This window comes from Periplaneta americana, chromosome 15 (assembly GCF_040183065.1).
Source record: "Periplaneta americana isolate PAMFEO1 chromosome 15, P.americana_PAMFEO1_priV1, whole genome shotgun sequence".
Classification (NCBI taxonomy): Eukaryota; Metazoa; Arthropoda; class Insecta; order Blattodea; family Blattidae; genus Periplaneta; species Periplaneta americana.
Genome location: NC_091131.1, coordinates 30688284 through 30707748, shown reverse-complemented (window position 1 = coordinate 30707748; position 19465 = coordinate 30688284). Strand labels below are relative to the sequence as shown.

The 19465-nt window shown below is 36.1% G+C and overlaps 1 protein-coding gene across 1 annotated transcript; it reads right to left on the bottom strand.

Moving 5' to 3' along the window:
* Positions 1–267: 267 nt before the first annotated feature.
* Positions 268–19291, bottom strand: Chpf (Chondroitin polymerizing factor). The gene is made up of 9 exons (XM_069846872.1): positions 18363–19291; positions 16561–16712; positions 16203–16358; positions 14828–15070; positions 12548–12714; positions 9434–9614; positions 6068–6343; positions 2063–2249; positions 268–725 (listed from the first exon to the last, which is right to left on the bottom strand). Exons 1-9 carry the CDS (start codon positions 19039–19041, stop codon positions 418–420), a joined length of 2349 nt encoding a protein of 782 aa, XP_069702973.1. The 5' UTR covers positions 19042–19291; the 3' UTR covers positions 268–417.
* Between the last annotated feature and the right edge of the window lie 174 nt (positions 19292–19465).

The following is a 19465-nucleotide window of genomic DNA, read 5'->3' as shown; positions in this document are numbered from 1 at the left end:
GCCATAGAATCATTTTCGTCGCTTTGAAATGTAGGAGCAAACAACTGAAAGAAAAATGATGACCAAAGACTTCTTACTTTCTGAATGATCCTCGTAACAATGCTAATGTATGCTATTTTCTATTTACATTTTAAAGCTAAAATTCTTAAATCTTCTCTTCAAGTTTCATTATTACTATTCAGTATACGACTCATCTCTTAGATGTGAACTACGTAATAACAATATGACTGAAAACTGGAAGAATGATACTCCTTTCTTTGATTGCGAACACAAAACTATTTCTTCCTAAAACATTTCGGACTATTCTAGAAGAGATCAGAACTCTTTTGGCACTGTAACTTATATTGTGAGCTTACTGTTGATATAAGGCACAAAATAAATGCATACTCAGTTGTCATGCAATATAGGAATGCTATTTTAGGATAAGGTTGTCGCGTGACTGGCAAGATAATCTAATATAAGCGTAGCAAGTTGACTTTTAGTCCCAAGATTTAAGGCTCTGGCTTCGATGCACTGACTGTTTGTTTCTTCACAACTTCTCTCGCGGTAATGCAATCGTAGACCTGGTTCAACGGCTCGCAGGATGTGAAGACTGCCTGCATGGACGAACATGGCGTACAGTGAGGTGGGTGGGTTTGCACGACCGTTGTACTTGATGGACATGAGGGAGTGTATGTCTCTGTCACTGCGTATCATGGGCACCATGTCTTCTATCTGCTTGCGTGCTGTCGAACAAAAAAATATTTAGTTACATGCAATAGTTTTCTTTTTTTTTAGTAGGTTATTTCATCATGCCTTATCATCGGCTATGGTTATCTAACATCTGAATGATATTGAAGGTAATAAAGCCGGCGAAATGAGTATAGAGTCCAGCGCCGAAAGTTACCCAGCATTTGTTCTTAATAGGTTGAGGGAAAACCCCAGAAAAAAACCTCATCCAGGATTTGAACCTGGACCCATTCGTTTCATGGACAGGCATGCTAACCGTTACTCTACATTGGTGAACTATATGCAATCTTAACCTTGAAAACAGTTACAGGCGATTTCAGCAGAAAATCCATATGACTACATGTAACATTGTGCAACTCAAACCAAGAAATGGATTCGGAACACCTCAAAATCTGTGCTTCATTGGCTGGTCATGATAATATCTTTGAAAAATATTGGAGTGCAAGAGGTCAAATGACTTTATTGTCAAATGCCTGGCATTAGAAAACAACAACAACATGTAACATCTATACAGGAATTAGGGTACAGGAATTAGGATAAATAAATACAATTTTCTGCAAGATTAAAAATCGGCAGACTTAAATAAGCTGTGAATAACAGTCAATCCTCCAATAATAATAATAATAATAATAATAATAATAATAATAATAATAATAATAGAGTATTAAAACAGATTGCACTATTAAGAGATCAAGTAAAGTAGGTACTGTTTTGGAGCCATTAACAATTTTTTTAGTAGGTTATTTTACGACGCTTTATCAACATCTTAGGTTATTTAGTGTCTGAATGAAATGAAGGGATAATGTCGGTGAAATGAGTCCGGGGTCCAGCACCGAAAGTTACCCAGCATTTACTCATATTGGGTTGAGGGAAAACACCGGAAAAAACCTCAACCAGGTAATTTGTCCCGACCGGGAATCGAACCTGGGGCACCTGGTTTCGCGGCCAGACGCACTAGCCGTCACTTCACAGGTGTGGACCATTAACAACTAGTATACTGTATATAAGCAAATAAGAATATACTGCAAATAATGTTATTGTTTATCCATCTATATGTAATGCCAAGGTTGTACTATTAACTTTCTGTAGTTACACATGTATGGTGCATGCATCTGTTTCGCGTCCATATCAAAGCATTACTGAAAAAAACACACGCACGCATCCCGCCCTCCTCGCACGTTCTGAAGATGGCTCCCAAGCCGAAACTAGGCAACTAGGTATCTATAACTTAGTTCTATTTAAGACATAAAAGTTATAACATATATTGTATTCAAGTGATATAATAGTGTTAAAAGTTATATAATCAAGATGTATAAACATAATTAATTATTACCTGAGGTGTAGTCACGAGCATGAAAGGCAATATGGCTGAGTTCTCTGCTATCGTAATGGCCATATGATTTGTCAATTTCTAATTCCTTTGGTCTCGCGTTAGCATTGCTATACACAATATCAGGGTGAAACTCTGAGAATGGTGTAGGGCTGAATACTTGCCACCCGGATATGGTGTTCATTCGTACCTGTAAACAGTATGGTATAGTTAATCACTTAACTTGTATTTTAACAAGTATTGTTTCAGACTTTCACAATGCTCAACGAAATAACAGCTTTGTGGATGTTTGTACCATGGCACAGATGTAAGGACATCCAATATTTCAGAGCTATACAGGGTGTTTCAGAAGGAATAATATATACAGAGCCATTATTTTACCTGGACCATTATTTCAGCCATCAAGCAGGGTGCACCTGCCCATAAATGGGCAGCAATAAAGTATGGTATGCAAGATTAGCTACAAACATGATGAGGTAGTCGAGAAGCATGGTGTGTCATCAGTGCGACTAGAATAATTGTGTCGGCAAGCACGGTTAAAAGTGAGTCTAGATAAAATGATAGTTCTGTATTTTAGGAAGTGATAGTATGGGCTATTCCGAGTAAAATATATATATATATATATATATATATATATATATATATATATATATATATGTCCAATATTCAGTGAGCTGTTGCACATAAAATGCCTTGCAAAAGGTATGAAGGAGAGCAGTGGCGTGCGGTGCTATTTCTCGATGGGGAACAGGTCAGAAACAACGCTAATAATAATAATAATAATAATAATAATAATAATAATAATAATAGTCTGTTAATGCATATAGAGTGTTAGTTGGGAGGCCGGAGCGAAAAAGACCTTTGGGAAGCCTGAGACGTAGATGGGAGGATAATATTAAAATGGATTTGAGGAAGGTGGGATATGATGATAGTGACTGGATTAATCTTGCTCAGGATAGGGACCAATGGCGGGCTTATGAGAGGGCGCCAATGAACCTGCGGGTTCCTTAAAAGCCATTTGTAAGTGTAATAATAATTATTATTATTACTATTATTATAATTATAATTATAATAATAATCTGTATTATGATTTAGCAACATTACCAATTCCTTTTTTTTTTTTTACTTCATTTACAACTTAATCAGAAAAAGAATATGTTAATATAAAACAAATTAATGATATTATTATTATTATTATTATTATTATTATTATTATTATTATTAGGCCTAAATATATAATAAATAAACCTCAATTAAACCTACAGTTTACCGCTTGACGAGCACCCAGTTTACCATTTCACAGCAGTATAGTAGCTAGTTTGAAAATGTCTTGTATAAGATTTTATTTTAGTTTTAAGTTATGTAAGGAGAGGAGTAGATTTGCCATTCAAAATAACCGCGCTTTTCTCAGCTGATCGAACTAAACGCTCGCGACTGCAGCTGATCGATAACACAACACTCGCTGTCTTGGTTCACATCAGAGCGCTGTCACTATGCCTCGTTGATGTTGGAACAGGCAGGAGTCTCCTGTTCCATTGCCATTATTTCGTCAGATTTAACTCAGGCCGTGAATGCGTAAATCGAACGGATTTTTAAGAACTATTGCATAATTTCACACACAATATTATGTCACACGAAAAACTCTTCGAACTGAATTGTTTTCCAAATTATCACTATATAAATAAACTAGCTTGATGAAATAGTCTATTCCACACTTCTCAATACTCCGCGAGGGAAGAGGTAACTCTACAGCTTCCAGCGATACTCGGGTAAGTTCGTGTCCGCTCGAGCCTGCTTCGGAGAAAACATTGCTTGAGACTCCCACTCACATCATCACGCACAGCAGACGAGAAGGGCTCGAGTCGTTTTCACTTCACTGCAGTAAGCCTGCTAACGATAGCTGTTTTTGCTTTTCGATAACTGCAAGTAGGTCTATCCTTTAGAATGGAGTATATCTCACAATCTCAGTTACGGGGGCAGGGAGGAAGGGAACAGCCTGTTCTCTCTGTTCCATGGAGGAACCGCCACTGAAGGAGAGACGAATTGAAAACCTTGTAAATTCTCAATATGGCTTCTCTTTAAATGTGTAGTGTGGTGTGATCACCAGCAGTTCATTGGTCTTGCTGTGTTACTGAATCATCTTACAGGCTCCATATATGTAGATTTTCTGCAAAAGGAGCTTTCAATACGCATATTATTGGAGGAGGTTCCTTTTGCTACAGAGATGTATACAGAGCATTCATTTCAAAACTTCCCGGTCTAAATAACTATATAATTTAAATAGGATTTAATTATACAAAACACGTCAATTTAAATATTGAGAGGGAAGTTTAAAACCAGTCTTAATTGCATATTAGTTTTCACCTTCTTACCCACCTTCACCTGGATTGTTGTTATTGCTGATTAGAGCTGACGAGAATAAAGCTACAAAGACTATTGAGCATTTCATGTAATAGTTATGTTTGTGTATTAAATTATTTGAAAATGGTGTATACCCTTCAGGAGTGATCATAAATCATCCTTATTGATTAAATATAGAAAATTACACAAAATATGCTGTTTTTTCATCCTGCAATCAACTGACAATAACAATATAGGTTGCCAGGTGACGATAGAAAACCAATGAATGAGATGTATAAACAATTGAATACTCTTTCAAATTTAAATATCACAAGATAGGGGTGCCATTTATAATTTCAAAGTGAAGGTGGCTGGAAGTGAGGGGTGAAACTTAATAATCAGTTAAAACTGGTTTTAAACGTCCCCTTCAATATCTAAATTAACGTGTTTCTTTGTTTAATTAAATCCTATTTAAATTATATAGTTATTTAGACTGGGAAGTTTTGAAATGAACGCTCTTTATAGTGTTCTATTATGGCAGAGTCTTTGCACATTATGGCTTTCAGGTGACACATCTAAATCTAACATTCCCCAAACGATAGATCAGCAGTGGTGATGTTCATTGGCCACTAATGTCTCCAGATCCTAGGCCTAGTCTATGGAGATGGATGAAAAGCGAAGTCTACAAAAAGAAGTAAACACAAGAGACAATTTGGTCGCACAATTATGAATAGTGCTACACATTGCCATATTGCCGAGATAAAAGTGTATTAAAATCTCTAGTGGTGGGACTTTTGAACAATTACTTTGAACTGTTGCAAATTATTGATATTTAAATAATCAATAAATATAAACAGTAAGTTACTTGACAGCACTTGTAATGATGCATAGTGCTTGATTTTATACTTTCTCAATTTTATCTATATTTGGTTTTTTTTTTTTTTTGCTGTAATAATTGTTTCACAACCATACTGGACAACGGGTTTAATATGTAAAACAATGCCTAAAGTAGAATCAGTAAAAGGCCGTGTACTTGCTAGATTCAACTTCAAATGTTTAAATTGCAAGAAAATTTATACCATTTATTCAGAAATAAAGAAATGTTAGATAAAATCCGATCATCAGAAAAATATTCATGGGAACAAAATTGAACACAGAGATTATGTTAAAATAAATTTCAAACAGTCTTATAAAGACTTTGAATTTTTTTATAAAATCTGATTGGTTTAAATATAATGAGTATTTAAAGTTAAAGTAAATCCGAACAATTCAGATAAATAGGTTATGTACATACCTATCTTTGGCATGGAGTGTTTTCATTTGACGGATGCAATATGGCAATCCTATATGACTCTCCTGATCAGAAAGAGAAAAAAGAATTGGTTGGGTCACTGACTGAGAAGAAACTGTTCACTGAAGGATGCACTGGAAGGAGAAAAGTTCGGAGCAGAAGAAGATATCAGATGATAGACAACATTAAGATATATGCATCATATGCGGAGACAAAGAGGGAGGCAGAAAATAGGAAAGATTGGAGAATGCTGGGTTTGCAGTGAAAGACTTGTCCTTGGGCAGAACACTGTGTATATATGTAGGCCTGACTCTAGTAATATATGTGACTGGGTAAGAGACGCTTCTGCATCAGCAACTCTGTTAAATGGAACTCACACGATTGAGGTAATCCTGCCTAATGTCCATATTGGATTGGCACATGAGTATGAGTGACTCAGGTGAAAATTTCCGGACCACCAAGTCAGCCACTGCGAATTCTAAAAGAGGTTCGTTTGCCAGTCCATTTGATGATGGCACTTTAATAGAGACCCATGCAATTTTGCTTCCATCCTTCTTGTATCTGTCAGACAGAGTTAGAGCCATTTCCTTGACAGACAAGAAAATATCATCCTTCGTGCCTTTCCCAGGTAAACTAGGATCATACAGCAAAACCTGAAATGAAAGAAAACAAATTCAGACAGTGTAATTAGAGATTCTCCACAGTAGAGAAGTATAGGTTTGATAAATGTTTATATGTAGCATTCAATGTCTGTTGTGTACTACCACATCTTACTCCAGCTAGTTTGTTTTATGATTGAGCATCTTTTGGTTGCCTTATTTGTTATTGCTTCGATATGGTTTTTCCAGGTCAATTTTGAGTGAAGAATTATTCCTAGATATTTTGTTTCTGTTGTTTGTCTTAAATTTATTTCATTGTACTGTAACTTTAGATTTGGGATTTTCTTCTTCAAAGCAAATACTGTATTTGGAATGTTTTTTCAGTATTCACTGTCATCACATTGTTGGCATTCCAGTTTTGTAGGTGATTTAGTACCATTTCCATTAATGTCTTGGATTTATCGATTTGTGGTGATGATATCTACATGGCCATGCCATCTGTCCTTATTTCTGAACTTGCCACAGTTGAGGGTAGGTCACTGATATAGATATTAAACAAAGTTGTGCCACAGTCTACTGGGTGTTCATTTCAAAGTGTGTCATGACGTCACTGTTGTGAGTCAGTGATTTGAAGCGAGTTTCAGCTTTTATGTCAGAGAAGTTGCCTATTATTCCAGGCGTTCAATCTGAACTTGAGAACGTGTACGGTATAACTTGAACGTTGTAGCAACAGATGGCGGTCTGTAAAGTCTGTGTGCTACCATAACCTCTTTCGAACTGTTTTGCGCAGGCAAGTCGTACGCAAGGTATTTGTTATCATCAGTTGCGTACCGCAACATTCCACAACACAAATCAAATGTTCCGTGTCCATGTTGACCATCCAAGTTAATGTCAACATATACGTAAGTAATCGTCTTAACCCTCTCGCCATATCCCGACAGTAAGAAAAAAACTGAGTACGTGTTTCCAAACAGTTCACATTCCTGCCACTACCGGCGTTACCGTACATATCGGTACATACTCTTCAGAATGAACGCCGTACTTGCTAGGCAACTTCTCTGGCACATAGGTAATACATCTTTGCAGAAGTGTAGGAAGATTGAATTCTCTAGGCTCATCGGCTAGCCACATGACGGAATACAGCGAGCCATGACACACTTTGAACTGAACACCCAGTAGTATATACAGTCACGAAGCTTGAGTTGTGAGGGTGCTAGAAACAATAGACTGTGCCGGTACTATTTCGCATTGTCTGTAATGAGGCGATATTAGTGATCCTAGTGGTTAGCAACTATCTATGGATGCATATTTACTACGTATTGACTGTATATACTAGATTGTGGTTGTGCTCAAGACTGCTCTCCAAGGAGAAAATAAAGTTTCTTAGGTTTTTAATGTATATTAGAAGATTACATCATATTTACCAGCTAAAGAACCAATTTCCATAGTAAATAAAATCCATGCATATTCCCTATTCATGATATTGCTAAACTATCAAGAGTTAATGTCCTAGTTGACATCTGAAACAGCTAAAAATCAATATTCTAAAGATTGTGGTCCTGAATATCAAAATCATACAGAATTAAATTTATATATTAATAATCATTTTCCATTCATCCAAAAAAGATGGTCTGTTGTATGACTCCCTTGGACTGTGTTGCTATGAGGGAGAGTCAAAAAGTAATCTTAATAATTGTTTTATCAATTGAATATGTACAATAAGACTACAAACAACACTTTTTAACATAGTCCCCAGGACGTTCAATGCAAGTGTTCCTGTTACATTATGTTTAAAAGTGATGAAGTGTTTGTAGTCTTATTGTACATATTCAATTAATAAAACAATTATTAAGGTCACTTTTTGACTCTCCCTCGTAGATTGGCAGTGAGAACAATTCCATTTTTACAGTGGAACACCTGTAACATAATTCATTGCCACCTATGATAGGGTAATGGACAAAGATGAGTGGTGGGACCGAATTTTGACATGAGCAAGAAAATTACTGGTAAATTTTGTCTCATGTCCTATCATTCAGGAACAATTTCTTTTCAGTTCTGTGAACCTATGATATTTTACTCCACTTCAAAAAAGAAAAAAAAAAAAAAGAGTATGCTATGGACTCTTTATCAGCTGGATTTGAACCCGCGACCTTTGGATCTATTAATGTGCACTGGTAAACACTTGACAACAGATGGTTACGTATATATAAATCCCATAAGGGTAGCTGCCCTTCAGTAAGGGTTGCCAAAAGAGACAGCATAGTAAACAAATAAATAAAAATAAACATTTGCGTTATCACTATTTACGATTTTTATTTTCAAATGGAAGCTACCCTTGGGAAAGTACTTTTATTCAATAATTATTAGTAATCAAATAGAATATAAGGAAATTTAGGTATACAGGTGATTACGTAAAATCTGAACAGAATATTTCATTACGTCTATAGCAATAATTTTCAAAATATTTAAAGGAATTCCAAAAGACTTAAAACATTCAACTGAGAATTTTGGAATTATTCCCCTTGCTCCGAACAATAGGCCAAATACTTCAATCTGTCCTTGTATGTGATAATAATCTCTAAAGTACTGAATTGTAGGGTCATAGATGGTCTTCTTTTCTTCATGTACTGCTACAGGTTGTTCAACTGCAGTTTCAAAGCGCACGGTGGGATTGATGATAATTGCTCTGTCATTTCTTCTATCAATGGCAATGATGTCAACTCACCGAGAACTTCCATCTTTTGCAAGGCAGTGGACTTCTTGATGAACCTCGTAGAAGGAAGGAAGACTTTTAGCAATAAGTTCTCGTATTGCATGGTGTCTAGTATTCCGGATGAGAGTTCCATGTTGGCACAATCCCAGGATGTGGGGTAAGGTTTCTATCTCAGTGCAATGTCTGCAATGGGAGCCATCCTGAGACCGACCTGGCATGGTACGCACGTTTGATACTTGTCCTATCATTTTAATTGCCTCCTTCCACTCGGATACAGAGAGACCATCCCTTGTTTTTATCCAAAGGTTAGCTGGCGTGTATTCCTCAAATAATGCCACACATCTTTACATTCTAATTATATAAAATTCATTTTTTTTTAAGTTTAATGCTAGTGTTGAAAAATACATCCAATTACACAAGCACTAACATACCAACATGAGAAACGTCTTATCCCTTTTCTCCATACATATCCTTGCGTAGTTTTCCATGAATTTGATTGCTTCAAGCTTGTGATCAGCTTCGACTGGCAGAACCAAGTTCACACGAACGTTTTCAGTAACATACGGCATTGGAACCACTTCTACTCTGCCTAGCGGTTTACACACTTCCAGCCTGGAAAAAAATAAAAGGAGAAAAATAATGAAGTTATATAAGAAACTAAATGGGATATCAATCTGAAAATAATATGCCTCATTATTCCGAATATGATTTCTGGTCTCAGTATTACTGGAAAAATTAAGTACATGAAATCTTTATTTATTGGTTCCTTTTCACTGCAATAGCCTAGTTTAGAAATGGACATAGCACTAAAAGTTAACGTTGAACCACACCTTTCAATCCGAATCTAATGGTGCCTTTTAGGAAAAGAGATCATCATCATCATCTGGATTCACTGTTTACATTAACAGAAGAAATCTATTAAGACTTCAACTCTATCCCTTGCTCGATTTGATAATACATATTTTTCCCTTTAGATTTGTAATTAAAGACAATTTATATTATTATAATGTACCGAAGTACATATGATATTTCCATGCAGATATTCTGCGTCATCATACGATGAAAGAGTAATGGAACGGAGAAAAATTCTTTCCGGCGCCGGGATTTGAACCCGGGTTTTCAGCTCTACGTGCTGACGCTTTATCCACTAAGCCACACCGGATTCCACCCCGGCGTCGGAAGAATCGTCTCAGTTTTAAGTTCCAACTCTTGGGTTCCCTCTAGTGGCCGCCCTCTGCACTACGTCATAGATATCTATGAACCTAGGACCGAAGTCCACACATGTGCTGAGGTGCACTCGTAATGAGTGACTAGTTGGCCGGGATCCGACGGAATAAGCGCCGTCTTAAATCACGAAGTGATTTACGCATATCATTTATATTATTATAATGTACCGAAGTACATATGATATTTCCATGCAGATATTCTGCGTCATCATACGATGATGTGGCTTAGTGGATAAAGCGTCAGCACGTAGAGCTGAAAACCCGGGTTCAAATCCCGGCGCCGGAAAGAATTTTTCTCCGTTCCATTACTCTTTCATCGTATAATTAAAGACAAGTTTGGGAAGATGATTTGAATTAACTCATTTTATATTAATTTTGCAATTTTGTGTTTTTACTTTCTCTCAATGCGAAATGTAAAGAGAAATTATTGTGCTGCTGTAAAAAACTGATATCGAGATTTTCACAGAAATGAATATTTTTTTATTATCCCTGCCTTTTATGTGTGCCTTTTGATACGTACAACAATTTCTGTAGACTACTGGACAGATATTGTTCACATTGAGTATTTATGAGTTCATTGAATCAGGACCAATGCACTAGAACAATAATAACTTTTTAATAAAAATTAACGAGTCTTTATTTGAAAAGAAAGACCAACATAAAATAGTAACTTACTTAAATTCAATTTATAATTTTTTGATATGGATACGTCATTGTTCGAGTTACAATTGATGAGAAAATGTAACATTTTTAGTGTAACATGGAGTTCAAGAAGTCTCTTTTAGGTGCTGCACATGCCTAAACATATGCATGCTGCCATCTATTGAGAATTATGTAATCTATTTGCACGCGAATGAGCCACAAACATTATCTAATACTAATAAAGCAATCAGCTTTATCTGCATGTAATTGGATACTCTCAAGAAAGCTACAGCAAGTGGATAACTGTGTGGAGCTTCAGCACATGGTGTGGCCTCCTTGAACACCGCATCATAGGACCACACTTTTTTTTTAGGGGACAATGAATGGTGCAATGTTCCTCTCACTGTACGGATTACAATGAGGCTTCAACAAGATGGCTGTCCAGCTCTTTTTTTTTACTCACAGCTCAACAATTTGCTGACCAGTTAATTATTCCTCGAACTGCAGATTGGATGAGAACAACCAATAGCTTGGCCACCCTGATCTCCTGACTTATCTCCAAATTACTTCTTTTTGTGGGGGCGAATTAAAGTAGCCTGTGGGTCTCTCAGAAGTGCTGATGACCTCTGAACAACCCAGGATGTAAGAAAAAATCATAGTATTGTTTACCACATTTTGAGCACTTATGAAAAATGTTGCATGAGAATGAGTGTTCCCAATATCAGAATAACTGAGATACCATATTTAAAATTTATTTTCCTATTTTCTTGGATTATGGATAAAGAATAAAGTTAGAAAAAAAAGTTTTACTAAAAGTTAATTTTTATAAGTCCTATCCAAAGATACATTACATGACATAGGTCCTCATTTGAAAATTTGAAGTTAACTCCGGTTAAATATACTTCCAGTTTTTTCCAGAAAATAGAAACACTATAAATCGATTTTTTATACTGGGTGTTCAGTTCAAAATGTGTCTTGGCTTGCTGCATGCCGTCATGTGGCTAGCTGATGAGCCTAGAGAATTCAATCTTTCTACAATTCCGCAGCTCAGGTGTATAATCTAAGAGGCAGAGAAGTTGGCTAGCAAGTACGGCGTTCATTCTGAAGAGTACGTGCCGATACGTACGGTAACGCAGGTAGTGGCAGGAATGTGAACTGTTTGGAAATACGTACTGTCGAGATATGGGGAGAGGGTTAAGACGATTACTTACGTATTTGTTGACATTAACTTCGACGGTCAACATGGACACGGAGCATTTGATTTGTGTTGTGGAATGTTACCATACGCAACCGATAATAACAAATACCCTGCGTACGACTTGCTGGCGCAAAACACAGTTCGAAAGAGGTTATGGTAGCACACAGACCGTACAGACCGCCATCTGTTGCTACGACGTTCAAGTTATACCGTACACATTCTCAAGTTCAGATTGAAGAACGCCTTAAATAATAGGGAACTTCTCTAACATATAAACTGAAACTCGCTTCAAATCGGTGACCCAACAACAGTGACATCATGACACACTTTGAAATGAACACCCAGTATAGGTTTTGGTAACAAAATTTTGTTTGTGGATACCCAGTGTCATGTTTTCGATAAAAAGGGGTGATACGGATGCTTTGAAGCATCCTGTATATATTTATGTAGTTAATCATAGACTATTTAACTTTGTGTACCTTTTATGCACTTCTCTGCCAGTTGTCGTGTCTCTGAAAGCTAGATCTAGATGATAATCCATACCACGGGAAGGATCAAATCTTCTGTAGCCATTTATCAAGCGACGATACTGTAGGTGTTCACCCCATTCTGCTTCCATTCGTTTAATACTTGCATTCACCACGTACTGTAAGTGAGTAAGAAAGATGTAAAATTTTATTATTATTATTATTATTATTATTATTATTATTATTATTATTATTACTACTACTACTACTACTACCACCACTACTTGTATTATTATTATTATTATTATTATTATTATTATTATTATTGTTACTATTAAATCTATTAGATACAATTACTACTATTACTATTATTATCACCATCTTTCACCACCATCACTACCATCATTATGGGTGCAGTTTTATTAGGAATGCTGACATTAAAAACAATATTTTATATCGAAATCTTGAGGGAAAATAAGGAAATTAACTGTGTTTTGTGTTCATAAAATACAGAATATGATTAAATATTATACTGATCTAAAATTGAATAAAGTAATTTAAATACGCACCCAAAGTAACAATAAAAAGGCTTAAATTTCTAAAATAGCAAAAAATGTCAATAATGTAACATAAATTATGCTTTTGATTGTGTAGAACGATCCATATTATGGCAAATAATGTATAATAAAGGTTACCCTCCACATTTGATAGAAATAATAAAATGCCTCTACACAGATACAAAGATAATAATAAACACAGGAACATCGAAAACAGAAGAAATAAGAATAAATCAAGGACTCAGACAAGGTTGTAGCCTATCACCTAGTCTCTTCAACATATATCTAGATGACTTAATTAAAAAATGGAAAATGGAGGTGAATCCAGGTATAAAGATTAGTAAAGATACATTTTTAAATATTCTAATGTTTGCCGATGATGTAACATTAATACAAGACAGTGAAGAAAAATTGCAATATGCCATTCACAAACTACACCTACTAGGAAAAGAAGACTATAATTTGAGCATATCAACTCATAAAACTAAAGTAATGGCCCACAGTGGTAAATTTCCAATTCGTACAAAAATAATAGTTGATAATAAGCCCATAGAACAAGTACTCATTTTGATTATTTAGGTTGTAACATAACTTATGATGTAGATAGAGATATTAACAACAAAATAAGCAAATTTCAGTGGATATGCGGAACAATAAATAGAACACTAAAAAATAAAACTAGAAAAGAAACAAAACTAAAGTTCTATAAAACTATGGCAGTACCTGTGTTGACATATGGAAGCGAATCATGGATAATTAAAGAACGAGATAAAAGTAAATTACAGGCTGCAGAGATGAGGTTTCTTCGCAGAGTAAAGTGATGTACAAGAAGGGATCTGATAAGAAATGAGGATATCCGTAAAGAATTAAATATATACAACATAAACGATAAAGTTGAAGATTATAAAGGAAAGTGGAAAGAACACCTGTCTCGAATGGATAATGAAAGAATTCCAGCACTGATACAACAATACCAACCTAAAGGCAAAAGAGATGTCGGACGTCCTAGGAAGAGGTGGAGCTGAATAAAATGTGAAGACGGAACAGGCACTAAGCCTAAACCATGAAGTGAAGATGATGATGATGAAATTATGCATTTTGAGTGTGATGAAAAATATAATGTATAAATATAACAAGCGATATTTCTCATTGAAGGGAAAAGAGATGGCATATCAAAACTCAGTGACAACAGAGTGAAAGTGTGTGTAGCCTATTTGTAATTTCTTATTATTGTCGCGTCACTGTTATTTCTGGCGTGACTCCTCCTCTTTGCTTACACCTTAGGAAGTGAAGGCTCTATAAAGTCTAGGTAGGTAGTATCATTCGCCATTTTTGTTCTTTCGTTGTCGAGCTACCAGATGAGGAATCTATTTGCCGCACCGTTAAACATTATCATGTCGTAGCTCCTATGATAATAAATCAAACACACTGTAATTGAGCAGCAAATAACGTCCTCGTGTGCTTTCTGCGAACGTCAACAAAAGAACCAAAATGGCGGGCGATTACATTAAGTATTTATCGAGTCTTAGGAAGTGCATAACGTCATCAGCAATGAATGACAAGATGCACACGTTTAAATGTAGCCGACCTGCAATGTGATTGGCTGCCGGAAGTAAGAGCGAAAGAACTATAGTAAGTAATTAGATAAGCTATCCGTATCTTGACTATAGTTGAAAACCACTTGTTTAATACTAATACTCATATGTTAATAAATACAATAATAATAATTATTTACCTGTATGTCTTTCTTGTCAGCTCCTTCAAGTGGTTTTACATTGGAGAAGTCAGATTGCAGGTATATTTCCGACTCTGTGAAGTAGTCCCACCTCAGGACATCAAACCTGCTACTGGGGACATTCCCTGGAGGACTTCCTACAGGCCAAGTCACACTACCTCGTCCCCCCGGAGTCAGCGTCGACATGTTCACCAAGGAGTTACGCAGAGCTGCAATGTCTTGCTTGTTGTGAACAAGACCCACCTGATTGCAAACAAACATCGTCAGCCATAAGTGATAAAAAATAAGATGATACCTATTTAATTGCTGTGAAACTATAAGCTGTACTTAAAAATAGTTCCTTTCAAATTGGCAAATTTAGGGATGCAGTAATATTATCACACTTGTAAATAAATTTCGTTTCAATATAATGCTGTCACAACTTGCAAAATTGTACAAAACAATATTTTCTGTAGTGAATAGAGTTCTGTCTGTTCCATCTTCGCTCAAACCACCTTCCTATGTCCAATATAGCTCCTTTATATTTATCTGCTTGTTTCCTTATTCGATCATTGTTCTTTCTTTCTGTATGCTGTACCCATTTCTCTGTTTCACTTCATTCTATCTTTAATGTAATACGTGTATGTAAATCCTTTTTTCTTCATTTCATAACTATATTATAGGAGAACGAGTCACTCCTGACAAGTATCAGCCACAATAAGCAGTAAACAGTTGCCATGGTAACCCCATGTCAACCAATGCTGTTGCCTACAAATTTCAGTGAACTGTTTCACCAGCGAATAGGGATCTGTTGTCAGATCAAATAAACAGATACGTGTGATGCTCTTTTTTTTTTTTTATTTTGATAGACAGTTGTAGATCGACTTGCAACAGTCCAGTTATTTGTGATTATTTTATTTTGTTCCGAATGAGCCGTGCCTTTGAGTTTTCTTCCATTTATTGTTAAAAATTACTTTGAATGTGCTATATTTTATTGTTTAAAGAAACTTTTATTAGAAGTTATGTCACACAAAAAGTGACACCAAGAAGAAAGATAAAAAATAGTTACTGCTGATTCTAAGACTAATAGTGCAGTTTGAGTACCAATGACGTTCACAACTGCCAAGGTTATATCAGTGTCGCCGGTGTGCCGGAATTTTGTCCTGCAGGAGTTCCTTTACATGCCAGTAAATCTATTAACATGAGCCTGTCGCATTTAAGCATACTTAAATGCCATCAACCTCAGCCATAATCGAACCCGCAACCTCAGGCACAGAAGGCCATACTAGACCGACTGCGCCACCCAGGGCGACAGTACCAATGTTTACTACTACTACTTTATTAGATCCAGAATAAGATCTTCGGTAGATTTAAAGCATTCTAATAACATTCTTACCTTACAGAAATAGGCATGCAGCTGAAACAAAACATTCGCCTCTGGAATAGGATATATTGTCAGTGCTGAATCAAACGTGGAGTCCCTGGCAAGTCTCTGGATATCATCCTCCATATTGAAGCTTCTATCCAGAATGTAGCTCGTCAATGTTTGTCCCTGAAAGTAATTATGTTTTTCTATGCTATAAAAGAACTAAGATAATACTGAACCTAACCTAGTAGTCCATTCTCTGAAGATATAATTATTTTATTTAAATGTGATAAATTAAAACAAAGTTAAGATGTTGGTTTTGGAAGCCCATAGTCTAAAATCATTTTTGCAGAATTGTTTATTTACCCTTCTATGATTAATTACTTACTTGAATTGATTCTTGACATGAGATGTCTGTGGCATGAAGCACACACCGTCCAAAATTGTCATCATCAGAATCAGAAAACGCGTTTTTCACACACCAGTCAAGTGATGATGCCACTTTATGCATCACTGAATTGCTGAGGAGGAGACCAGCATCTGAATATACATATACAGAAGTAGATCAAAATATTGCATCTTTGAAATTTTTATGAGGAGGGAGGGAGGGTTAAGTTTTGTTCAAAACTTCGACCAATTGGTTATTTGGTTTGGTCTCTAATGGCAGGAGTAGGACCCTATGCAACGACTCTGTCAGTAATTGGTCTACACAACTGACTTCAATTTTAAAGACAGAGTTGTTGCCAGATTGTGCCATAGGAGGCTCGTCTATGCTAGACTCGCCATGAGATGATGATGATGATTTTTCGGTATGCTATGGGATAAGTGAAACTCCTGGAGAAAACCGCTGTATTAGCTGGACCACTCCGTTATGGAAAGGAATTTAAAAATGTTACATCTGATTTAAATTTCTGCACATTTAAAGCACAACTAAAATTCTTTCAGTTATTTATCATCATAATACACTGTTCTGTTAAATTGACTGATTATGTAGGGAATTAATTTAATAGCTTTCCCAAAACACGCTATGAAATGTTTCATATTAAAACAATTTTTATCTCGAAAAGGAAGCAAAAACGAGCAAAATTGTATTGAACTTTTTTGTTTGAAATATCTCAAAGAATAACCTCCTGAAGTTAATGACACTACATACGGTTCACCTTGTACTGCAAGTAACCTGGCATCGTATACACAAGAGGATCTACATATCTAGTGGAATCTATAGAATTAGACCCGAATTTGTTTTGTTTACTTTTATATTACTTCTGGCTAATTTTATGTGCTAAATTAGTGGCAAGTAGCCCCACTGTCAGTAATAAGATTAAGTAGAGTTTAATGAGATACATTTGTGACAACTGTTTCACGCAAAAATGACACAAGTGAACGTCAGGTCCATTTGCCCTCTGTCCCTTAGAAAACAAGGATGGAAGCTGAGCAAAGTGTTCTGGATAAAGTCGAGAAAAGAGGACCGAAATTATATGGATGTCTTCTAAGAATGAATAATAAAAATTGGCCAAATATAATCTATTAATTGGTAGCCTACCATCAGGTTCACATGGAAATTCTGGAAAAGAGAGACATTGGCATTTGGGGATGAGAAAAACACAATACATCAGTAATACCTTATTACTGGTACCTCTCAAGATTTGATACATTTTTACTCAGGTATTTATTTATGACAGAACACAGGCGGAAATGTCAAAATAAAAAGGTATCATGTTTCATGTATAGTACTGAGAAAGAAATCAGTATCATTAACATTTTGACTGAGCTTCTGTTCAGTCAACTTCCAGAGATTCACTGCATTCTCACTTCAGGCCCCCGAATGATGACACCTTATTGCTGTTGAAATCAACATGTCACCTAGGCCTATTTAATTTTCAATTTTTTTCCATTTCACCTTGTTAGGTACTATTAGCTATTGTGCACCAATACCCATTTGGGAGGTGGGAATTATTTGTTGGAGAGTCAGACACAATATTCTCTTTATTTTCTATATTAAGGTAAAAGGATTGTAAAATGAAAGCTGATCAGAAGTGCAGATATTGTAATGTATTAAAGCAAAAGTCATGCTTGAGTTGAATAATAATATGTTACATCATGCAGTCATCTGACAAGCAGAATTTTCACCAGGTAATTTCAGCCTATGGTCATTATTAAGAAACACAACATTCCATGCAGATGTCATACCCAGTGAGCAAAATGAAGTATGTTCATCTCTTTTGCCGCTTCCACCGTGAACATCTTCACTCACGCTAATTCCTTGTACCATTTCATAAAGTTGTCGTGCTTTGACGTAGGTTGTGTCCTTAACTAAGAAAAAGAAGTCAAATTCATCCAAAAAATTGTCTGTAATGTACTTCAGCATGTGAAAGGGCTTTAATATCTGTCTTGTGTCAGTGAAGCCCACAATGCCTCCAGGCATTGAAATATTCAGTTTTCTAGGTCCAGGCGCATCAATGAAAAACATTACTTTGTCTACAAGATGTGCAATGGTTCTATTCAATGCGACACCACGACTGGATACATCATGTTGCGATGATAAAACACCAATGAACAACTTTTCACGTATGCCTAGTTCTGTTGAATAGTATCTTGGTCTGTTGAGGAGGTTTGGAGTCTTTTGAGCCTTTTTAGGTTTGCCTGCTAGGTTGATTCTCGGTTCATATTCATCTCCATGTATTTCAGAATCGCTACTTAATGAACGGCTTCGAGACAGATGGTCACTTGCATAGCCCTCTCCATTATCATTGAAGAGGCAATCATTTTCTAAAATAGGCGTGAGAATTAAACCTGCCAGGACTCCCAAACTTAGGCCTATCAGGAAATACTTATTCTGTCTGCAAAGTGTACCAATGAAAGGAAACATTTTTATAATGACAGGGGAAGAACCCCCCACATTTTATTTCAAACCTATGCGTCCATTATGGCCACCTCACTGTATAATCACTTTTAATATTATGGATAATAATCCTTTCATTGACGTTAACCACATATCCATAACCTATTACATAATTTTTCTATTATGCTCGACTGCAGAATGTTCCCACGATGCCAAATGTGCCACTTGCAGAAATACTTTTTCGCCATCTATGAATGTGTGACAATGCAATATTACCGGCTTCAGTGACTTGGTGGCATGCTACTGCAACTCGACTCGCATTCATTTGGCTAAGCTCGTTGCCGAGTATAGGCGCTGTGTGATCCAGCAGGCAGTGGCTGTAATAAATGTTTTTACAATGTATGATACCTGTCATTCTGTGTTTCCGGCGTGCCATCTGTCGATTTAATAT